The sequence below is a fragment of the Trematomus bernacchii genome, unplaced genomic scaffold (assembly GCF_902827165.1).
Source record: "Trematomus bernacchii unplaced genomic scaffold, fTreBer1.1, whole genome shotgun sequence".
In the NCBI taxonomy this organism is placed as follows: domain Eukaryota; kingdom Metazoa; phylum Chordata; class Actinopteri; order Perciformes; family Nototheniidae; genus Trematomus; species Trematomus bernacchii.
The window spans coordinates 12,200,835-12,219,115 of record NW_022987705.1 but is presented as its reverse complement, the minus strand read 5'-3'; the positions used below and the strand labels follow the sequence as shown (position 1 = coordinate 12,219,115).

Genomic DNA, 18,281 nt, shown 5'->3' with positions numbered 1-18,281 from the left:
GGGTGCGTTCGTTAATATTAACTGTGCGGTCCGGAGTCACTGTGGCACAGACTGGACCGCTGGTGAACAGCTGTTAGAACGGGCCGTTCAGGTGTTCAGAGCAGTGCACCCTGTCGGAGCGGCAGAGCGTGATGTGCACTGAAAAGTTTTTCTGTCGCTATATTATCGTTGTCGAGCTAGCTAACTAGCATACATTGTCACTATCTGCTAACTTTAGCCTTCGTTTTCTAATAGTTTTTTTCATAGGCTATAAACGGAGGTGGTATAATTATAGATCTTGTACTTGAGTAAAAGTAGAAGTACTCAGATCTTGTACTTGAGTAAAAGTAGAAGCACTCAGATCTTGTACTTGATTAAAAGTAGAAGTACTCAGATATTGTACTTGAGTAAAAGTAGAAGTACTCAGGTTTGAGTAAAAGTAGAAGTACCAGAGTGTAGGAACAATCCTGCAATCAAAATGTTCCTCAAATAAAAGTACAAAAGTATTATCATCAAAATATAGTTAAAGTAGCGACAGTAAAAGTAGAAGTACTCAGATCTTGTACTTGAGTAAAAGTAGAAGTACTCGGGTCTTGTACTTGAGTAAAAGTAGAAGTACCAGAGTGTAGGAATACTCTGTTACAGTAAAAGTCCTGCATTCAAAATGTTCCTCAAGTAAAAGTAGAAAAGTATTCTCATCAAAATATAGTTAAAGTAGCGACAGTAAAAGTAGTCATTGTGCAGATTGGTCCATTTCAGAATAATATATATGATATGTTTTATAATGATTGATCATGAAAGTGTTCTCAAAGCTGGTAAAGGTGCAGCTAGTTTGAATGACTTTGTATACTGCAGGGTAGCTTGTGAATTTACTCCAGGTGGAACTGAAGTCTGAGTTAACACTTGATTATATTTCACATCATTCATCCACATCTGTAAAGTAACTAAAGGTATTAAATACATGTAGTGGAGTAAAAGTACACCATTTACCTCTGAACTGTAGTGGAGAAGAAGAACAAAGTAGCAAAACATTGAAATACTTAAATAAAGTACAAGTATCTCAAAATTGTACCCAAGTATAGTACTTGAGTTTATGAACTTACTGAAGTTACTTTACACCAGTGGCTATAAAGATAGAAAGACTAAGCCTTGCACAGAGGCATGAAAATACATTTTCAAAATGCTCAACAGTGCTGCCAAAATTATAAACGGACTGCTACACAATTAAAATAAATGCTTTTATATATTTCTATTATATGTGACTCTTTGGCGTTTCTGTTATTATTAACTGCTTTAGTTGTTCTGACTGCTAAAATCCTCTGTTATTCCTCATTTTAAAACCGATATTCCGTGGGGTCGGGGGGCTCGGATCCTTGTCACCTTTTTCATACCTGATGAGTTTGCATCGCTGAAAATACAAGTCTTTAAAATTGGCTTTTGACTACCTCATCTACATTTAGACAGATTTGTGCTATACACAAAGCTGGGCAAAAGATGTTTGCCAGTTTCCCAAGACAAATCTCTCATATATGTATTTCTCAACAGTTTCTGGCTTTAAAAGCAGGCTGGACTTCGTATGTCTTGTCATGCCAATCTCGGGTCAACAGATTCACATGCTCATGTTTTTCTTTTTTCAAAGCTAAAACATGATTTCACCTAGGATATTCATACACTATGTGCTGCTTGTGACTATATGAGGGGTTGATGCAAGTAGAACATTATTGGGTATCAATCCGCAACACAAAATAAAATGAAATCCCATTCATGACAGATGTGAAAAGTAATTGCCAAACATAAATACAGTGAATAAAGGTTCTGGATTCTGCTGCCAGTTGAATCTTCCCAGAGAAAATCCTTCTGACGCACAGTAGCTGATGCGTTTAAGGTTGCAGGCAGCAGCGGCTTGTGTGGAATAAACAGGAGAAAATCTGGGTGGTCAGCCTGAATTGTAAAAGTTATACTGACAAAAAACAGAAGCACATCTTCGATCGAATCAAAAAAGAACACACCATGGCACTGGATGAATGGCGGATGTTTTATTAGGACATAAAAAGATGATAAAATATATTGAGAAAACAGAAAACATGTACTTGCTTGCACACACACATTTACACACACACGCTCACACACTGTTTCAGATGAATGCATAAACACACAAGAGCAGAGGGACTGTGTGTCTAGTCACACCGCATTGCAGTCAATCAGCTAATTAGGGCCATGGGAATAGTATAGGCAGTGTAATCTGTGGCTATCGTCATGACTCTGGTCACAGGATGGACAGGGGTGACATTCACATACTGTGTGTGTGTGTGTGTGTGTGTGTGTGTGTGTGTGTGTGTGTGTGTGTGTGTGTGTGTGTGTGTGTGTGTGTGTGTGTGTGTGTGTGTGTGTGTGTGTGTGTGTGTGTGTGTGTGTGTGTGTGTGTGTGTGTGTGTGTGTGTGTGTGTGTGTGTGTGTGTGTGTGTGTGTGTGTGTGTGTGTGTGTGTGTGTGTGTGTGTGTGTGTGTGTGTGTGTGTGTGTGTGTGTGTGTGTGTGTGTGTGTGTGTGCCAAAGAGGGTGATGCACAAAGGAACGCAAACCATCAGATAGATGAGAGGAATGTAAACTGACTGATGAGTAGATGGGAAGTTAGTCACACAAACACATTGAAATGGACACAGGAAACAGGAAATATGGACACATTATGGCTGTGACAGTCAGTCAGAATCATAGAGGCAAGGCTCCTCAATGGCTGAAAGTACTGTGGTGGTCACGGGGTAAATGGGGTTTCTATTCAGTCAAGACGCCAGAGAGGCACATACAGTACATAGTGAGAGAAAAAAAAGATGGCTATATAGTGACAGGATAGACATAGAAGTCTGGTAAATGTTTTACTTTGCCCTCCAGAATTTCCTGTCAATTAACTTCAGGCTGCCTGTTTCGTGAGGGTTCTTAAAAAGAGAATTTGTTTGCCTTCAAAAGGGACACAACAATACCAAGACGTTCCTTTTACAACTGTACTGAACTACCCTTTATGCATCTGTTTCAGAGTCCATTCCAGCTAAACTACCCACAATGCAGTAATGATTCTGTTGACACAGCAGACCTTCCTCACACATGCTTGTTTCTCTGTCTGTATCAACCATAGACTGTATAAGGTATCAACCCATGGCAGCTATTGAGTCCCATTTCAACAGTGACAGAAAATCTTTCAGTCCATCCCCTGTCTCGTGTTTTACGTTTAAGCCGCTTTCTAATCGATGTGCAAGATTTTGTTCAATCAAACAGCTCTGTGAAGGTTGCCTTTAAGAGATAGAACGACACATTTTTTTAGGTGTCATAGGTGTTTCATGTAGGAAAACAGGAAGATAGACAGCATACATTTTCAGCTTTTACCATCATCTCATCATATGCACACAGTAGTTACTTCTGCTCACAACTTTTCATGGATGATGAAACTTTATCAGTTGTGAGAACAATGCAGGATTGTGAAATAGATCCACTCAATTTATTTCTGATACTAATTATTCACAGGCAGTACATGAATAAATGCATGAACACTTGGAGTGCTAATTATTGCAATGTAGCTTTTAGCAACTAGCAAGTATAGCTCAAAGCACATTACGTGACACGGTTGCAAATGCAGAGTGTGGTAGTAAGAGGGAAGTAAAATGATAGAGATAAGGCGTGTGGTGCAGTGGGTTGAGCGTTGCTGTTCGGATCAGGGGGTCACAGGTTCAAACCCCACTGCAGTCAGCATGTCGTTGTGTCCCTGGGCAAGACACTTCACCCCAAATTGCTCCTGTGGGGATTGCCCACAGTATTGAGTATGTAAGTCGCTTTGGATAAAAGCGTCTAACAAGTGACATGTAATGATAATGATTAAAGACCTGGAAAGTGAAGATAAGTAACTGACAGAGACTGAAAGAGGGTACAAATATTCAAACACCACCACATGGACCCCATTTGTTTCTTTCTCTCTTGGCCTCTCATAGTGTCAGCATACTGCCAGAAAGCTTGACAAACTGAAAGGCTGAACAACAAACAGAAACATAGAGCACACTTGTTAAAAGGCGCTGAATTATCAAATCAATATTGTGGGAAGGCCGCAAAGTGTTAAGCGAGAAGAGGTGACTTTAGGCTGACACGTGGGTAACTTTGTACACTATTTACACAGTGTGGTCTCGGATATAATAGCAACAGAATGCTGCATCTGTTAATGGACACAAGTACAACCAACAAAGAAAATATGTTGAAATAAATCAACAGATGTAATTAAAGTCATGCGACTTGAGGCTATGCTGGTTAGGGCTAACAACTTGACTTGAAAATGTGGAGTTAGAAAGAAGTGAGAGGGTTGCAGGCAACATTAGCCACTGCTAGCATAACACACCTGAATATGAGCTGCATTATGGGGCACCAGGTTTTGACAAGGTAGAGGAATGTGAGACTAGGCGACATATATTTCAGCATCTGTTGAGATTCATTGTTGCGGTGTCAGTGAGAAAAAAACACAGATGTTTTTTTAAAAGAAAACAACATTAAAGAAAAAGGCATAACTTGAAAGTTTGGATATCAAGTTTTTTTGCTCAATCAAGCACAAAACTATTATTTAAACATTCAATTATAATGCATTCAGATGTAAGAAAGAGAAAACCCTTAAATATATAAAAGCCAAGTTACAGCGATATATAAATCATCACAAGGTTGGGTAGCATATTTAGAATTTCCTAAAACACTTAGTCATTATGTACATAATAAGGCTATTGACTCTCTTAACATTATGCAATGGAGAGAGTAAACATTCCTAGCGCAACAACAGACCAGCACAAAGAGCCTATGGGGAATGAATTGTATGGCCGGAATCTGTGTTATGTGCTGTTCTTTTTCTGCCTGGGAGGATATTTATGTATTTACGGTTTCCTGAAGGAAACTGTGGGCTCAGTGTATCTCTGTGCGCGTGTCTCAGAGAGAGAGAGAGAGAGAGAGAGGGAGGAAGGGCAAACATGTGAGTAAGTCTGTCAGTATGCAACGTGTTGAGCAGCTGAACTCCGTCTTGAACTCTCCGGCTCTCAGAAGAAGACAACTCTCGCTGAAGTTCATCCACTTGGTTTTTCCCTTTCTTTGTGGATGCTAGCCTCAAAGGATTTAGTGTCACAGGATCCCTCAGGATTTTAGACCTTTTTTTTAATTTATTTGGACGCAACCCTTCTATTCATCTTTTGTCTCGTAGTGTTCCCTTGCTGTTTTTAGTTTCTCCCCTCCTGTGGTATTTCCTGCTTTTATGTGTTATTCTGATACCGTGCTTGCGTCCGGATGAGTGTGTTCCGCTGGCACCGGCTCTCTGCGCTCTGGAAGAACTGGATGTTCAACCAGGAGCCAGCAGAAGAGCAGGGCCAGATCTCAGAAGTTTCAGGGAATGAAGCAGAGCCAGGGGCAAAGGAAGGGAACAACTACAAGGATCACATCTCTTTTCAAGACTTAACGGATTCTAAAACACAAAACTTGGATTATAACAAACAGAAATCAGAAATCGAGAACCAGACATTGGAATTCAAAAAGCAAAACTCCATTCTTAAGAACCCAAAGCCTGATCAATTCAAAAGAAGGATCTCTGAGCCGTGCTCTCAGGTCTCAAACTGTGAGGATCAGTCCTCCAGGTGTCTCCACGCTCATGAAGGTTGTGGGTGCGAATCCCGTAGAAGCTACTGTTCTGAGGAGGCTGTTGACTGTGTATTGCAGGTGGATAACGGCAGCGAGGGGGACGACGGTTTTCTGCAAAGAGAAGGATCCCAACGGAGATCCAGACGGCGCTTTAGGAGGGTAAACCCCAGGGGGGAACGAGAAGTCATCACAGACGGCCAAGAACCCTCCGGCTACAACACGGTAAGAGTGACGCCAAAACAAGTAGCACTGTACAATGAGGGTTTAATGCCAATGCTTGTTACTTTTACAGAGTTTATGTCACTTGACACAATCTGGGCATTCATAACTGGATATATTTTATTAGTTGTGTCTTCATTGACATTATTAGTAGAATTTGATGATGTCCAAAAGTCAGTTTTCCAGATCCCTGCTGACATCTTTACTCATTAGTGCTTTCATTCTTAGCAGATGAAACCGGTTGGGAAGTGTCCTCCTGCTACTCTTGCTAGTGCTTACTACCAGAGCGTGGTCAACACATGCAAATATCTATTTTGTCTGATCAAGTTCTGCGTTTTCTGTTATAAAATTGAACATTTTGAAAATGTAAAATCAATTTTGGTATTTTTTCTATTTCCCAGTGGTACAAAACATTCTTGTCAATATAATATAATAAGTTATTTCCAAGGTGTGTGTGTGTGTGTGTGTGTGTGTGTGTGTGTGTGTGTGTGTGTGTGTGTGTGTGTGTGTGTGTGTGTGTGTGTGTGTGTGTGTGTGTGTGTGTGTGTGTGTGTGTGTGTGTGTGTGTGTGTGTGTGTGTGTGTGTGTGTGTGTGTGTGTGTGTGTGTGTGTGTGTGTGTGTGTGTGTGTGTGTGTGTGTGTGTGTGTGTGTGTGTGTGTGTGTGTGTGTGTGTGTGTGTGTGTGTGTGTGTGGTTTCCCTCCATTTGATGGAATCACTGGAGCCAGCCGTGTGTCAGTTACAGTTTTGACTAATCACTAGCAACCACGCTTTGCGACACACATTCACAAAGGCGCACACACACTTCAGTTTGCTTACACACGCGCATGCACCCACACGCATCATATGAACACACACACACTTTTCCCATCTCATAGCTGTAAGTGTCCTTTGCCGACCCTACTCTATGTGGGTCTGTAGCTTCTCAGTCATTATTCCACTGTTTAAAATAACATGTTTTGCCTTCAGCATAGCCCAATCCTGCCCCAGTTTTATGTAACTGCTTTTTTGTGTTAAAGCTAACTGCTCTGGTGTGCTTGTACTGCACAAAGAAGGACAAAAACAAGTGGGAGACTGTGAATGTCCTCAAAAAAAGAAAGGATAATTATATTAGTCCTTCATTTAATTTAAGCAAGATTTGAGGGCAGGATGAACTAAAGACATATTTGGTAGTAGGAGAACATCCCTTAAAAGAGATCACTGTTCCATGACATGTATTGTACACTGGTCATTGTTAAGTGACTGAATGGAGACAGGCCCACTTTCCTTTTATTAAATAAGAATAAAGACTAGAATAATAGGATTTGCTAGTCTTACCACATTGTACTTTCACTACCCACAGACAGTTTGCATACTTCTCAGTATGACTGTTTTTTTCTCTTCCTTTTTCACGTTTCTGCTTATGTGTTCAGGATTATGTCAACAACCAGGTAGGACAAATTACAAAAAGCTCCATCCTTGCGTTGTTTTCCAACCTTTCAGGTTTTTTTTGTATCTGTTGATATGTGTGGCGTACGTGTGTGTGTTTGTGTGGGGTCAATGAGTGTGTGAGTAACTGGTACACCTGTTGTTTAGACGGAGGCAGTGCTGGGAAAAGTGGGTATATTTGTGGCTGCCACACACAGTGCACACACTGCTGTCTACCGGCACTGTGGGTGGCAAATAGGAAGGGGGCTAACTGTGAAATAAACAGATGCATGCTGGGAACAACAACGGACTGGGTAACAAATGGAGGAAAAGGCCCTTAAGTTTGACATTTAAACCTGACAGGTTTGGTCGCCATTTTTAGGCTTATGTCAGATTTGAGTCAGAATATTAGTGGCTAATAACTTTGATTGAGAAAATAGTTGCTAAATGCCCTAACCCACACATTTATACAGCGAAGAGAGGAATAAAATAAGGATTTTCCAAATTGTAATCCCCAAAGACTGAAATAGCCTTGTAGTAAAATATGTGACTTTCAAAATAGTACCCACAACTTTCATCCCTTGAATAGATGTTGTGATTATTGTTATCATGTTAAGTTATATCTCATTAAAATCATCGATGATAATTTTTTCTTTTGGAGGCTTTCCACTTTCAAGTTCATGTGATGCGTCTGCTGCTGTGGTGATGAAGATATGCTTGTTGCTTATGTGCTTTGAGAAGTGATGTTTGATTGCTATCGATTGATTGATTGATCATGTGCTCACTTAAAGACATTCCTTCTAGTTTATAAACCAACAGGTTAGAAAACGGGTTACGGAGGCAAAATAACATAAAACGAGCGAGTGGTATCATAAGGTTTGGCCCATTTGTGATGAAATAATTGAAATGGTTGGGGGTTACACTGGCTACACATGTGTATCTTTCACACACACACTCATTGAGAACTGTTTTTCTTGCAGTGGATCAGAGGATGTTGTTTAGAGGCCTTATTGAACCATAATAACATCAGTAATCCATTACCACCAGTGTGCACCAGTGTCTGGAGTCCCTCTCTCTCTTAATGGCTCCGTCTGCAGTGAATGGAAGTTCCTGCAGCTATGAATTAAAAAGAGTCCTACAAATGGTGCAGGGGTTAGGGAGAACATGTAGCATGTCATGTATCTTGTGCAGCTTCTATCTACAAATTACACCAATGAGTCGGTCCATTGGGTGTATTTTTCTTTCTTTTTTTGAGTCAAAATAGAAAAAACTGCCGATTAGATTATATATTTTTTTTATTACTCCAGCAACTCGGGTTGCAATTGATTCTTATTGATCCAGAAACCTGACTCCTCTTACAGCAAGGCAGGAGACAAAAGATCATGTGCATTCTCTCACTGCCATGACAGACCGTTGGGATTCACTCGTGACTCAGACTGATACCACACACACACACACACACACACACACACACACACACACACACACACACACACACACACACACACACACACACGCACACGCACACCACACACACACACACACACACACACACACACACACACACATGCACATTGCACAGTAGCAGACACATGCACACAGATAAAGTCACTTCATTAAGTCATCCGATGCCTTGCTGGGTTTCTGTCTCTCTCATTGGTCAAACCCAGAGAGATGGATGAACCCATCACCTCATTTACCTCCAAGGGGGAACCGGCTCGAAGGGATTTTACACCAGACCACCCCACTCAAACCAAGGGTCATTAATTGAACATGATGCAGGGTCAGACATCTGCACAGGATAGTTCAGTCTGCGCAACCCTTTAATAAATTCAGCAAAAGGCTGTCTTAGTGATCCAACATACATCTTACATTATTTTTGTCAAGCTTCAAGTCTGGTTAATTTAGAAAATGATATCACTTCTCTGTAATATAGCCTTATAAAACTAGGTTAAGACAAAACTAATAATATTACAATATTACAAATATAAGATGATATCTAGTGCTTTATATGTATGTATTGCCCAGCTCTTATCCAAATGTGATACGGGTCTAAAACATTGGTATTTTTGACAAGCAATGTGAATATAGAGTAGACTGAGCTTTTAAAACGCAATTCATTTTTACGGTTTCCTTTGTTGCTGTGTGACGACCTAGATTTATCTTGAACATGCTTTTGGAAACGTGCAGAGCGTGAAGCACCATCCTCTCGTCTGTTTTGAAGCAATCGAGTGTCGATACACACCGGAAACACCTCGTATCTTGCAACGTCTGTGGTTAGCAGACTTCCTGTGTCTTATACCAGAATGACTGACGTCTGCTTCGTTTTTTTCCCCTTCCAAACACTTCAGCATTTGTTTCCCCTCTCTGGCTAACCTGGGACACACTCAAGTTAAGTGTGAGAAAACCTGCAAAGCATCAGCGAACATACATTGAAATAGGAATAGAGGAGGTAATTTTATGGAATCTACTTCAGGCAAAATGTCTAAAATTACACTCTTTACTGTAGACAGGCCCTGCTTGCCATAAATACTGTCGGTATGTGTTTCTTGTGTAAATCTCTGCACACAGGAAGCAACACATTATAGCTAACTCCTAAACAGCAGTGTGGACATGTCCCAGAGACAGCTGGGTTTAGCCATTGATAGATTAATACCCTTAGAAATAGGATTTGATTCCCTTAGTTCCCAACTCTCAACAAGAGTGCTTAAGAAATATGGGTGTTGTATGCTGTCAAATTGTCCCTAGTTTGATATGTGACTGCTTTAAAGTTGGTTTTGTGGGCAGTCAGTAGCACATTTTGTCAAGCCACATTCCCTTCATTTAAAACAGTTATCTTGTTACACATCTTTGATTGTTTTTATTTAAATATCTGTCTTTCTATAGCCCCCTAATGTACATAATTGCAGTGGCTTACAAAGAAGCGAATTAATGCCCAAAAAGTGAAGTAACACTGCAAGAAAGTGGCCATATTGTTTTTTCTGTACTATTTTTAAAAGCTTGTGTCACATATTATTGGTAGTAAGTAGGTTAGCATCACTCCTATGAGAAAAAATCAACTAAATCTAACCTCTGTGTGGAGGTAATCTGTTGAGGAATACAGTCTCAATGTATTAGGATGAGGTTGGTTAGGTTGTTTCTACATCTACAACAAAGAAGTATCCAAAAATGGTCTTCTTTTAATTCAGAACGTCTTAATTTCTAGATGTTATTAACTGTAATAACTCTTTTGCTTACTTGGTCTGAAAATTCATTGTTACTCTTACCTCATGAAATACCAGTTTATTTTAGGGGGCCATTAGCAGTGACTGACCCTGATGATACTGTCTTTGGTGGTATCATATTAGCTCAATGTGATGAGCTTGTGCCCGTCATGCAGGGACATTACTCAAGTTACCCTAACGTCACTGCTTACAATCAGGTTAAATCTAAGGTTGCGTTCATCATTTCGTGGGCAAGTCATAGGTGTGACTCATACCAATGCTTTGTCATAACACAGTTAACCTGATGTGGAGAGTAATGGAGAAATGATTCTCCATCATCCTTCAACGTCCCCTCTGGTTTGAAGGTCATCTGTATGGGCTGATGGGAAGTTGCACTTGCTTTGTATCAGCAAATACTGTTAAATCTGACCTGGCCTGGGAAGTTAGTCCATACCAGATACTTTTGTAAGAAAATTGTTACAAAAGGCCGGTTAAAGTTGTCTGGGAACTTTGTGCTCCAGCCACTCTGGTGTTTTGTTTAAAAAAAAGTCAATTTCCTGCACTGATTGTGTTGGAATGAGCTCATTGCTGTCGGTCAGTTTTATAGAGTTTTGCTTGGCATTGAGCGACAAAGAAGTTGTTAAAATTCCCGTAATATTCCTGGCTTCATTTTCATGGCCATTAGTGTGTATGCGAGTGTAAAGCTTTTGAAAATCTACATGTGGTGCTGTGTGTGCTACTATTTCTCACTGATTGGGTGTGTCTGGTGTTTTAGTACTTTTTTAAAGTCTTTAAGAAGCCTTGTGTTTGAATGCACATATATAAAGTTTGCAGGTTTTTAAGTATGTCTGTCTTTTTTTTCTTTGGACTCTGCAGTGCTTTAGTATTCTGGGCTGCTTTTGTTTTAAAGCCCCTTGCTGCTTTAATGCGCCCAGTCTGTTCCTGAACTCATCTGGTCTCATTCTATCAGAATGCAGCTGAACCCCAAGGGCCTTTAGCCAGCTCTGCCACTGCAGACCAGCCAGGGGCCCCAGGGGGAGACATGGATCCAGGAAGAAGGGGGGAGGAGATAATAGGAAAGGCCATGAGAATAAAATACTGCATATTTGTCCGAGGAAAATGAGGCTACTTTAAGCAGGGGCTGCATCTCGATAATTATTTCTCTTATTGTTATACTGGCTATTCAACCATGAAAATGATACTCTGCAGGTTTATGGCTGAAGTTAAGATGTCAATTGTATCAATGTTTTTATTATATAACGAAGTGTAAATTAATAGATTTGAATTGTTTCAATATCATTGCTAAAGGGCGGGACAGTCCTTATAGATAATGGTGTTATTGTCTAGAGTAGAAAGTTGCTCTGTTCAATTCGATTATTAAATACAACCATGAAAATGATACTCTGCAGGTTTATGGCTGAAGTTAAGATGTAAATTGTATCAATGTTTTATTATATAAATCATCTAACGAAGTGTACATTAATAGATTTTAATTGTTAGTCCATACATTTATCATTGCTAAAGGGCGGGACAGTCCTTATATATAATGGTGTTATTGTCTAGAGTAGAAAGTTGCTCTGTTCAATTCCTAATAAACAACAGTTTTATTTTTTATTTTAACCACTTATTTGACTTTTTATAGTACTTTTTTTCTCTTTTTCATCTCACTGTGCATTGACATCCCGCCCTATGGGAAGAAATAATAGCCTTTCAATCCATCAGCCATTTTACTGTGCGCCTAGAAAAACCCCTCTGTAGAAAGACTGGGAATTGGAAATAAAGCAAGACCATGCTTGTCTGAGATGGCAAAAGGGGACTGCTTTCCGTCATCAAGTTAAACATTTGAAAACTATTTAAAAATACCAGCAAAGAAAGACCCATTTGTATCAGGTGACTCAGCGTCTAAAGAATGGAAAATCACAACTTGGCATAGCCATTTTATTTTTGATCTAGATTTCCTTTCACCCTTTCCTGTTTTTCCTTCCACTGTCTGATGTCTTGTGAATCACAAATGTCATGAGAATAACCTTTTGAAGATCAAGAGGAGAGGAAGGAAGGACAGAATAAAATGTGAAGAAGTAAAAGATGACTAAGATAAGATAAGATAGCACTTTATTGATCCCAATTTGGGAAATATTAGTTTTTTCTAGTACAGAGACGGATGAGAGACTGTAAATTAGGGCTGTGCGATTATGGCAAAAATCATAATCACGATTATTTTGGTCAATAATTGACATCACGATTATTAAATACGATTATTCATTGACTTTGAAAACATCAATTTATTGAACTTTAAAAACAAATACAAATAATAATTTGAACAGTATCTTATAACTGTTGATTACCCTGAACGTATAATTCAACTGAAAAACCAATAAATCAAATAAATGATACATTTATATTTACATTTAAATAAATAATATCAAAATAATAAATACCAATAAACAAGATCAACAAATATTTTGGAGCGCACTTCAACACGCTAATAAACATATATAAATATGATAAATACAAATAAATTAGATCAAATATGTTGTAGTGCACTGTCACAACCTAGCAAAGCAAAATAATCGTTTTTTCCGATTATGTTGTTTTTGTAATTGTGGCAGGCTAAAATCGTAATTGCGATTAAAATACGATTAATTGCACAGCCCTACTGTAAAGCAAAGTTAACAATGACATCAAATGGAACATAAAAGTGATTGAAATGACTTTTTTTGAAAATGGTGAAGACAGACAGCAGTGAAAGAGTGATAAGGAATCAAGGATTAAAACAAGATGAATGTATAGGCCCGAGGATCTCTGAAGGACCGATGGAGAAGTGGAGTGGAGGCAGGAGAAAGGAAGGTGAAATGAAGACAGGAAGATGATGGGGGTTGACAGGTAATGAAGAGATGAGTGGGGGTGCAGTGGGAGTGGGGGTGAGGCACGGGGGATGGAGGGCAGGAAGGTGAAGGTTGTGGGGAGGTCAGATGGGGATTTAATGGGAGGACAGGAAGGATGGGGTGAGAGAAAGGCAAGGTCGAGAGGGGTTAAGGCAGAAGAGAGAAGAAGGTCGGTCGGAGGATGAGGTGGGGGGGGTGCTGGGGGGGGGGGGGGGTGGATCTACCTAGGGTTAATTGAACTTGAAAGTGACACATGACATTATTTAACCTGCTTGGACTATCACTGAGGGGGTATGGTATACCTCAAGATAAACTGATAATCACTTTGAAGCTTGATTCCGTATGTGTTGCCTGTTTCTGTGACAAACTAAATATATGATAATGTATATGTAGTTATGATTGTTATTATTCAACCTCCCATTACACATGTTGTTGCTTCTGCATGAAAGGTAACATGTCTGGCTTCAATTAAAATAGCTTTATTAGCATGGCCATATTGACATACAGTGTTGCAAAGCTTTGCTCAATTGCGACATCTTTACATAAATATACATTTGACATGTGCTGTTGAGTTCATAATGAACACATTATAGAATAACATGTCAGGAACACAATATATTTTTAAACATTAACTATACAAATTAATAATAAAAAAAAACGCATAACATTTGAAAAAGTTAAGGTGAGTTATTGATTATTGTGCAGGATAATGCTGCTAGTCAATTCATTTAATACATTAATGATATAATAATAATAATAAAAAGACAAATAACTCATAAGTGTCAAAGGAAAACTGTACAAATCAAAGGATTACATCTATAGCAGAAAATACAGTTTTGCATCTACGAAACATATAGAAAAGATTTAGATTAGATAACTGCCTACAAACGGAAGAACAAAACCAAAACCATCAAAAATATTGTTCATCCTACCAGCTGCTCTGCTACAACGATCATGTGCAAATCAATCACTTGTTTACTTCCTCAAATTGTGACTCGGGCTGAAAATATGCTACGCAGTCTTGGACCGATGCCTTTAAACAACCAACCACAGACCTCAGTTTGCCCAGCGCTGCATCCATCGTAAATGCACAAAGAACATTTAACACCACATTTCAAACCCCTTCTGAAGGATCTGGCATGGTTATGAAAGGTAACAGGCAGGGACATCTTTGGTCTTCAATTTCATTTTAAAAATAGGCTTTTGAAACCTGCAGACATCCTGATGTGTGTGTGTGTGTGTGTGTGTGTGTGTGTGTGTGTGTGTGTGTGTGTGTGTGTGTGTGTGTGTGTGTGTGTGTGTGTGTGTGTGTGTGTGTGTGTGTGTGTGTGTGTGTGTGTGTGTGTGTGTGTGTGTGTGTGTGTGTGTGTGTGTGTGTGTGTGTGTGTGTGTGTGTGTGTGTGTGTGTGTGTGTGTGTGTGTGTGTGTGTGTGTGTGTGTGTGTGTGTGTGTGTGTGTGTGTGTGTGTGTGTGTGTGCGCACAGTGTACAGTGGGGCACTATCTGTGGCTGTTATTGTTGCTAATTTTAGGCATTACATCAGCCTCACCAAGAACACAACCTTATTGAACTGCCTCTATTTATTCCACTCTGCTTCTTCCTTCCTTCCTCCCTCCTTCTCTTACCTCTGTCCCTTATCCTCCTGTCATCTTCCCTCCCTGGCATCCCCCTCTCTTCCCTTCATCTTCCCTGTTCTCTATGCCTGATAACATTTTTATTTTGAAGTATGCTCACAGATAAGGACACAGTGGGCAACACCATGACCCAAAGGTCTTAACATACAAAGTGTTCATTATGTCCACCTTAGTTCATGTTGTCTAAATGGCTCCTTTCAGGAGATCAGCAACATTGGGAATTGATGGCTGTTGTGCACCAAACAACAACAACAACCTACATCCTGTAGAAGAACAAAGCCTTTACTCTTCCTCCCTTACCTCTCATTGAACTTGTGAAATCCTGCTGGCAGCCCCCCCCCGCCCCCCCCCTTCCTTCTGTTTGTTTAAATGTTTCATCCACGTGTCTACTCTTGTCAGTTATCTTTTTCTTGCATGCTCCTCTCTGACTCACTGTGTTCTATACTTCCCTCTCAATATGATTCCCTCTGCTCCTGACCCTCTGTGTTCTTTCTTACTCTTTATTTCACTTATCCAGTGAAGAAAAATAGAAATGAACTTGCTTGCATGAGTTCATCTATCTTCTGAGACACCACTTATCAAGTTTTTGAGGATATGCGCAAACATGACGCATCTTACTGTCATTCTGAGAGCATCAGCTGGAGGTCAAAGCATAGATGAGTGTCATCAAATTGCAGACTAAATGTTATACATTTTCGATAAATATGGTGTTCTCCTTTGCAGTTATTCTTCATGATTCTTTTGAACCCTTATCACTTTGTTTTATGTTCTTCTGGACTTAAATCTCCCCCTGGCTCTGTAGTCGGAAAGGGAAGGGCTGGTTTAAATAGCAGGAATTCCTGTCTTGTCCTTCAGACACACACACACACACTCACTTAGTTTGTTCACACACACAAGCACATGTGATCAGATGGCTCCACGTTCACATAGTTGTCTCTTTGTGTTGGTTGCATGAACGTTTGTTTCGGTTGTACATGTTTTTGGTGTTAGTAGGACTTAGTTGTGTACTCGTCTACTGTACACAGGAAACCATCGGATCATATAGGGACTTACATTGACTCCATGTTGTGAGGCCACATTACATACAAACTTTTTAACTTTTTAAAACACTTAATTATTAATAGTTTAAACAGTGCTTCAGGGTACAGTGATTGTTGCCTTACCTTAATAATTGAAATCCAATGTTATTGTAAATCTTGTTGTTAAAGCAGCAAGATTTACAATATGTCCCCCTCCCTTTCAAAAGAGTGCATTGTCATGTAACTGAAGCCGTTAGTTGAATAATTGAAAAGTCAGTTGACAGAAAATCTGCAACAAAACATTTGAACGTTTTCTTTGAAGTTTTTGTTTCGTTTTTTTGGATTGTAAAATCAATGAATGAATCAGACAAAAAAAGGGCTTTATGAATACGTTAACTTTGGCTCTTCAAATCGTGACTCCAGATTCAAACCGGCAACGTCACATTCACAGCCCAGTGTTTCCTGTAAGTCTGACACTGATGCAAAAATCCAGCCTTGCCTCGACGTTGCAAAAAAGATGTGATGCACCAAACCAGAGCGGGGTTATATCTCCCCTTATTAGTTGTGTTGTAAAAGAGACCCAGTTTCTCTGAAATGACTGTATGGACACCCAACTCAAGCACCCAACTCAAGCACCCAACTCAAGCACCCAACTCAAGCACTTTAATTAGCCTGGCAGAACTGATTAGCTGTGAGCGGTTGCAAGAAAGCCAGACACACACACACACACACACACACACACACACACACACACACACATACACACACACACACACACACACACACACACACACACACACACACACACACACACCACACACACACACACACACACACACACACACACACACACACACACACACACACACACACACACACAATGCTGGCGTCCACTTTTTGCAAGCATGTGAGGGTATTCAAATGAGCGTGCAGTATCCCAGGGGGGCGATTGTCCCATCAGCAGGCTTAGTGACACACAGAGACAGGACCCCCTCAGTGAACACACACACATTCACACAGACAGACACACAGGATGCGGTGTGTACGTCTAGTCAGTTCAAACTGTCTCATGTGTGTGAGTCTGTCTGACGGCTTGCCATTGGGCAGGTCACACTTCCTGTCTGTTGGTGCCTGTCTGATGTGTCATGTAGTGCAAAGACGTTGACAGTTTTCATACATTTTGTGGTTTAAAACTGTTTTTAAATCTGTTTTCCTCGTTGCTCTTTCTTTCTCTCTCCAACTTTGATTTTTCCTTTTTAACTTTCCGACTTCCTTGCCTTTTTATCGCTTGACTGAAGCTGCCACATGCACACACAATCACAGAGCCACTGTTCCAGGAAGTGTTTCCTGTGTGACGTGTATCCTGCTCCCTGTTTTGCAGACTGATCCCACGTCAGCACACACTGAGTACCAGTAACCTTTCTTCTGACACTCGTAAGAACACAAGGGTGTCTTTCCTTTTCTGGTTTGATCTCAAAATGAGGGCAGTCACAAGAGACGCTTGACCCCTCGGAACATTCACGTTCTAGTTCATTTTGAGTCTAAAACCGAATGTCTTCTTGTGACAGTTTTGACTTTAACTTATCTAAATTCCTCTCAAATGGAAATCAATTAAGATAAATGTGTCTAAACTGCTACAACACCGTTATGTGTGGAGATACTTTCCTTTATCTGGTAGTTATTAATGTCACGATGACTCTTGCTGTCTTTTCTTGTGTCTCTTTATCTTTTCTCTTTTTGGATTTTGTCAGCATATGTAATCTGTGTGCTCTTTGTCTGAGGTAATGTATTCTATCTGAGCTAAGTTTCTTTTACAGACCCATCAGGTAGCCTAATCTTTTGCCTGTTAGACAAATTAAAAAAATGTTGTTGATTGAGCAGCACGTTTGGTTATTGCTTAGCTCTGTAACAACGTCCTAGTGGTCAATATGTGTAACAAGTGCAGGACTTAGTTCATCAGGAGGTACATTTCTAAAATGATTTATACATTCTTCATTTGAATGTGGATGGTCTGATTAATTTGTAGCATTAATCATTGATGAAAAGCATTCACTCATATGAGGAAAGTTTTGGCTTCTAACTCAGTTAATGGTTATTAATAAATCAGCGTTTCTGCTTGTTGCTCTATGAATAATTAATCAGAACATTTGATTAATGTTAAAACCAGCAGATCATCTAAAGATAGATTTGTAAGCAGCCTTACTGCAAAACAGCGGGGTGGCTGAACTAAAGAAGCCTCGAACTTTGAAAAGTGATTACATATTTATTTTTTTCTGAAGATGTGTCTCGCCCA

At 39.9% G+C, this 18,281-nt stretch overlaps 1 protein-coding gene across 3 annotated transcripts in view; it reads left to right on the top strand.

Moving 5' to 3' along the window:
- rapgef6 (Rap guanine nucleotide exchange factor (GEF) 6) overlaps positions 1 to 18,281 on the top strand; it is a 144,362-nt gene that overhangs the window by 55,100 nt on the left and 70,981 nt on the right. For 2 of the 3 annotated variants that reach the window (XM_034139958.1, XM_034139959.1), the window contains one exon: positions 5,702 to 5,845. In XM_034139958.1, the coding sequence (XP_033995849.1) occupies positions 5,702 to 5,845 (144 nt within the window). Of the gene's footprint in view, positions 1 to 4,984; positions 5,846 to 18,281 lie in introns of those variants that run through there. The other variant, XM_034139957.1, reaches the window with a different exon arrangement.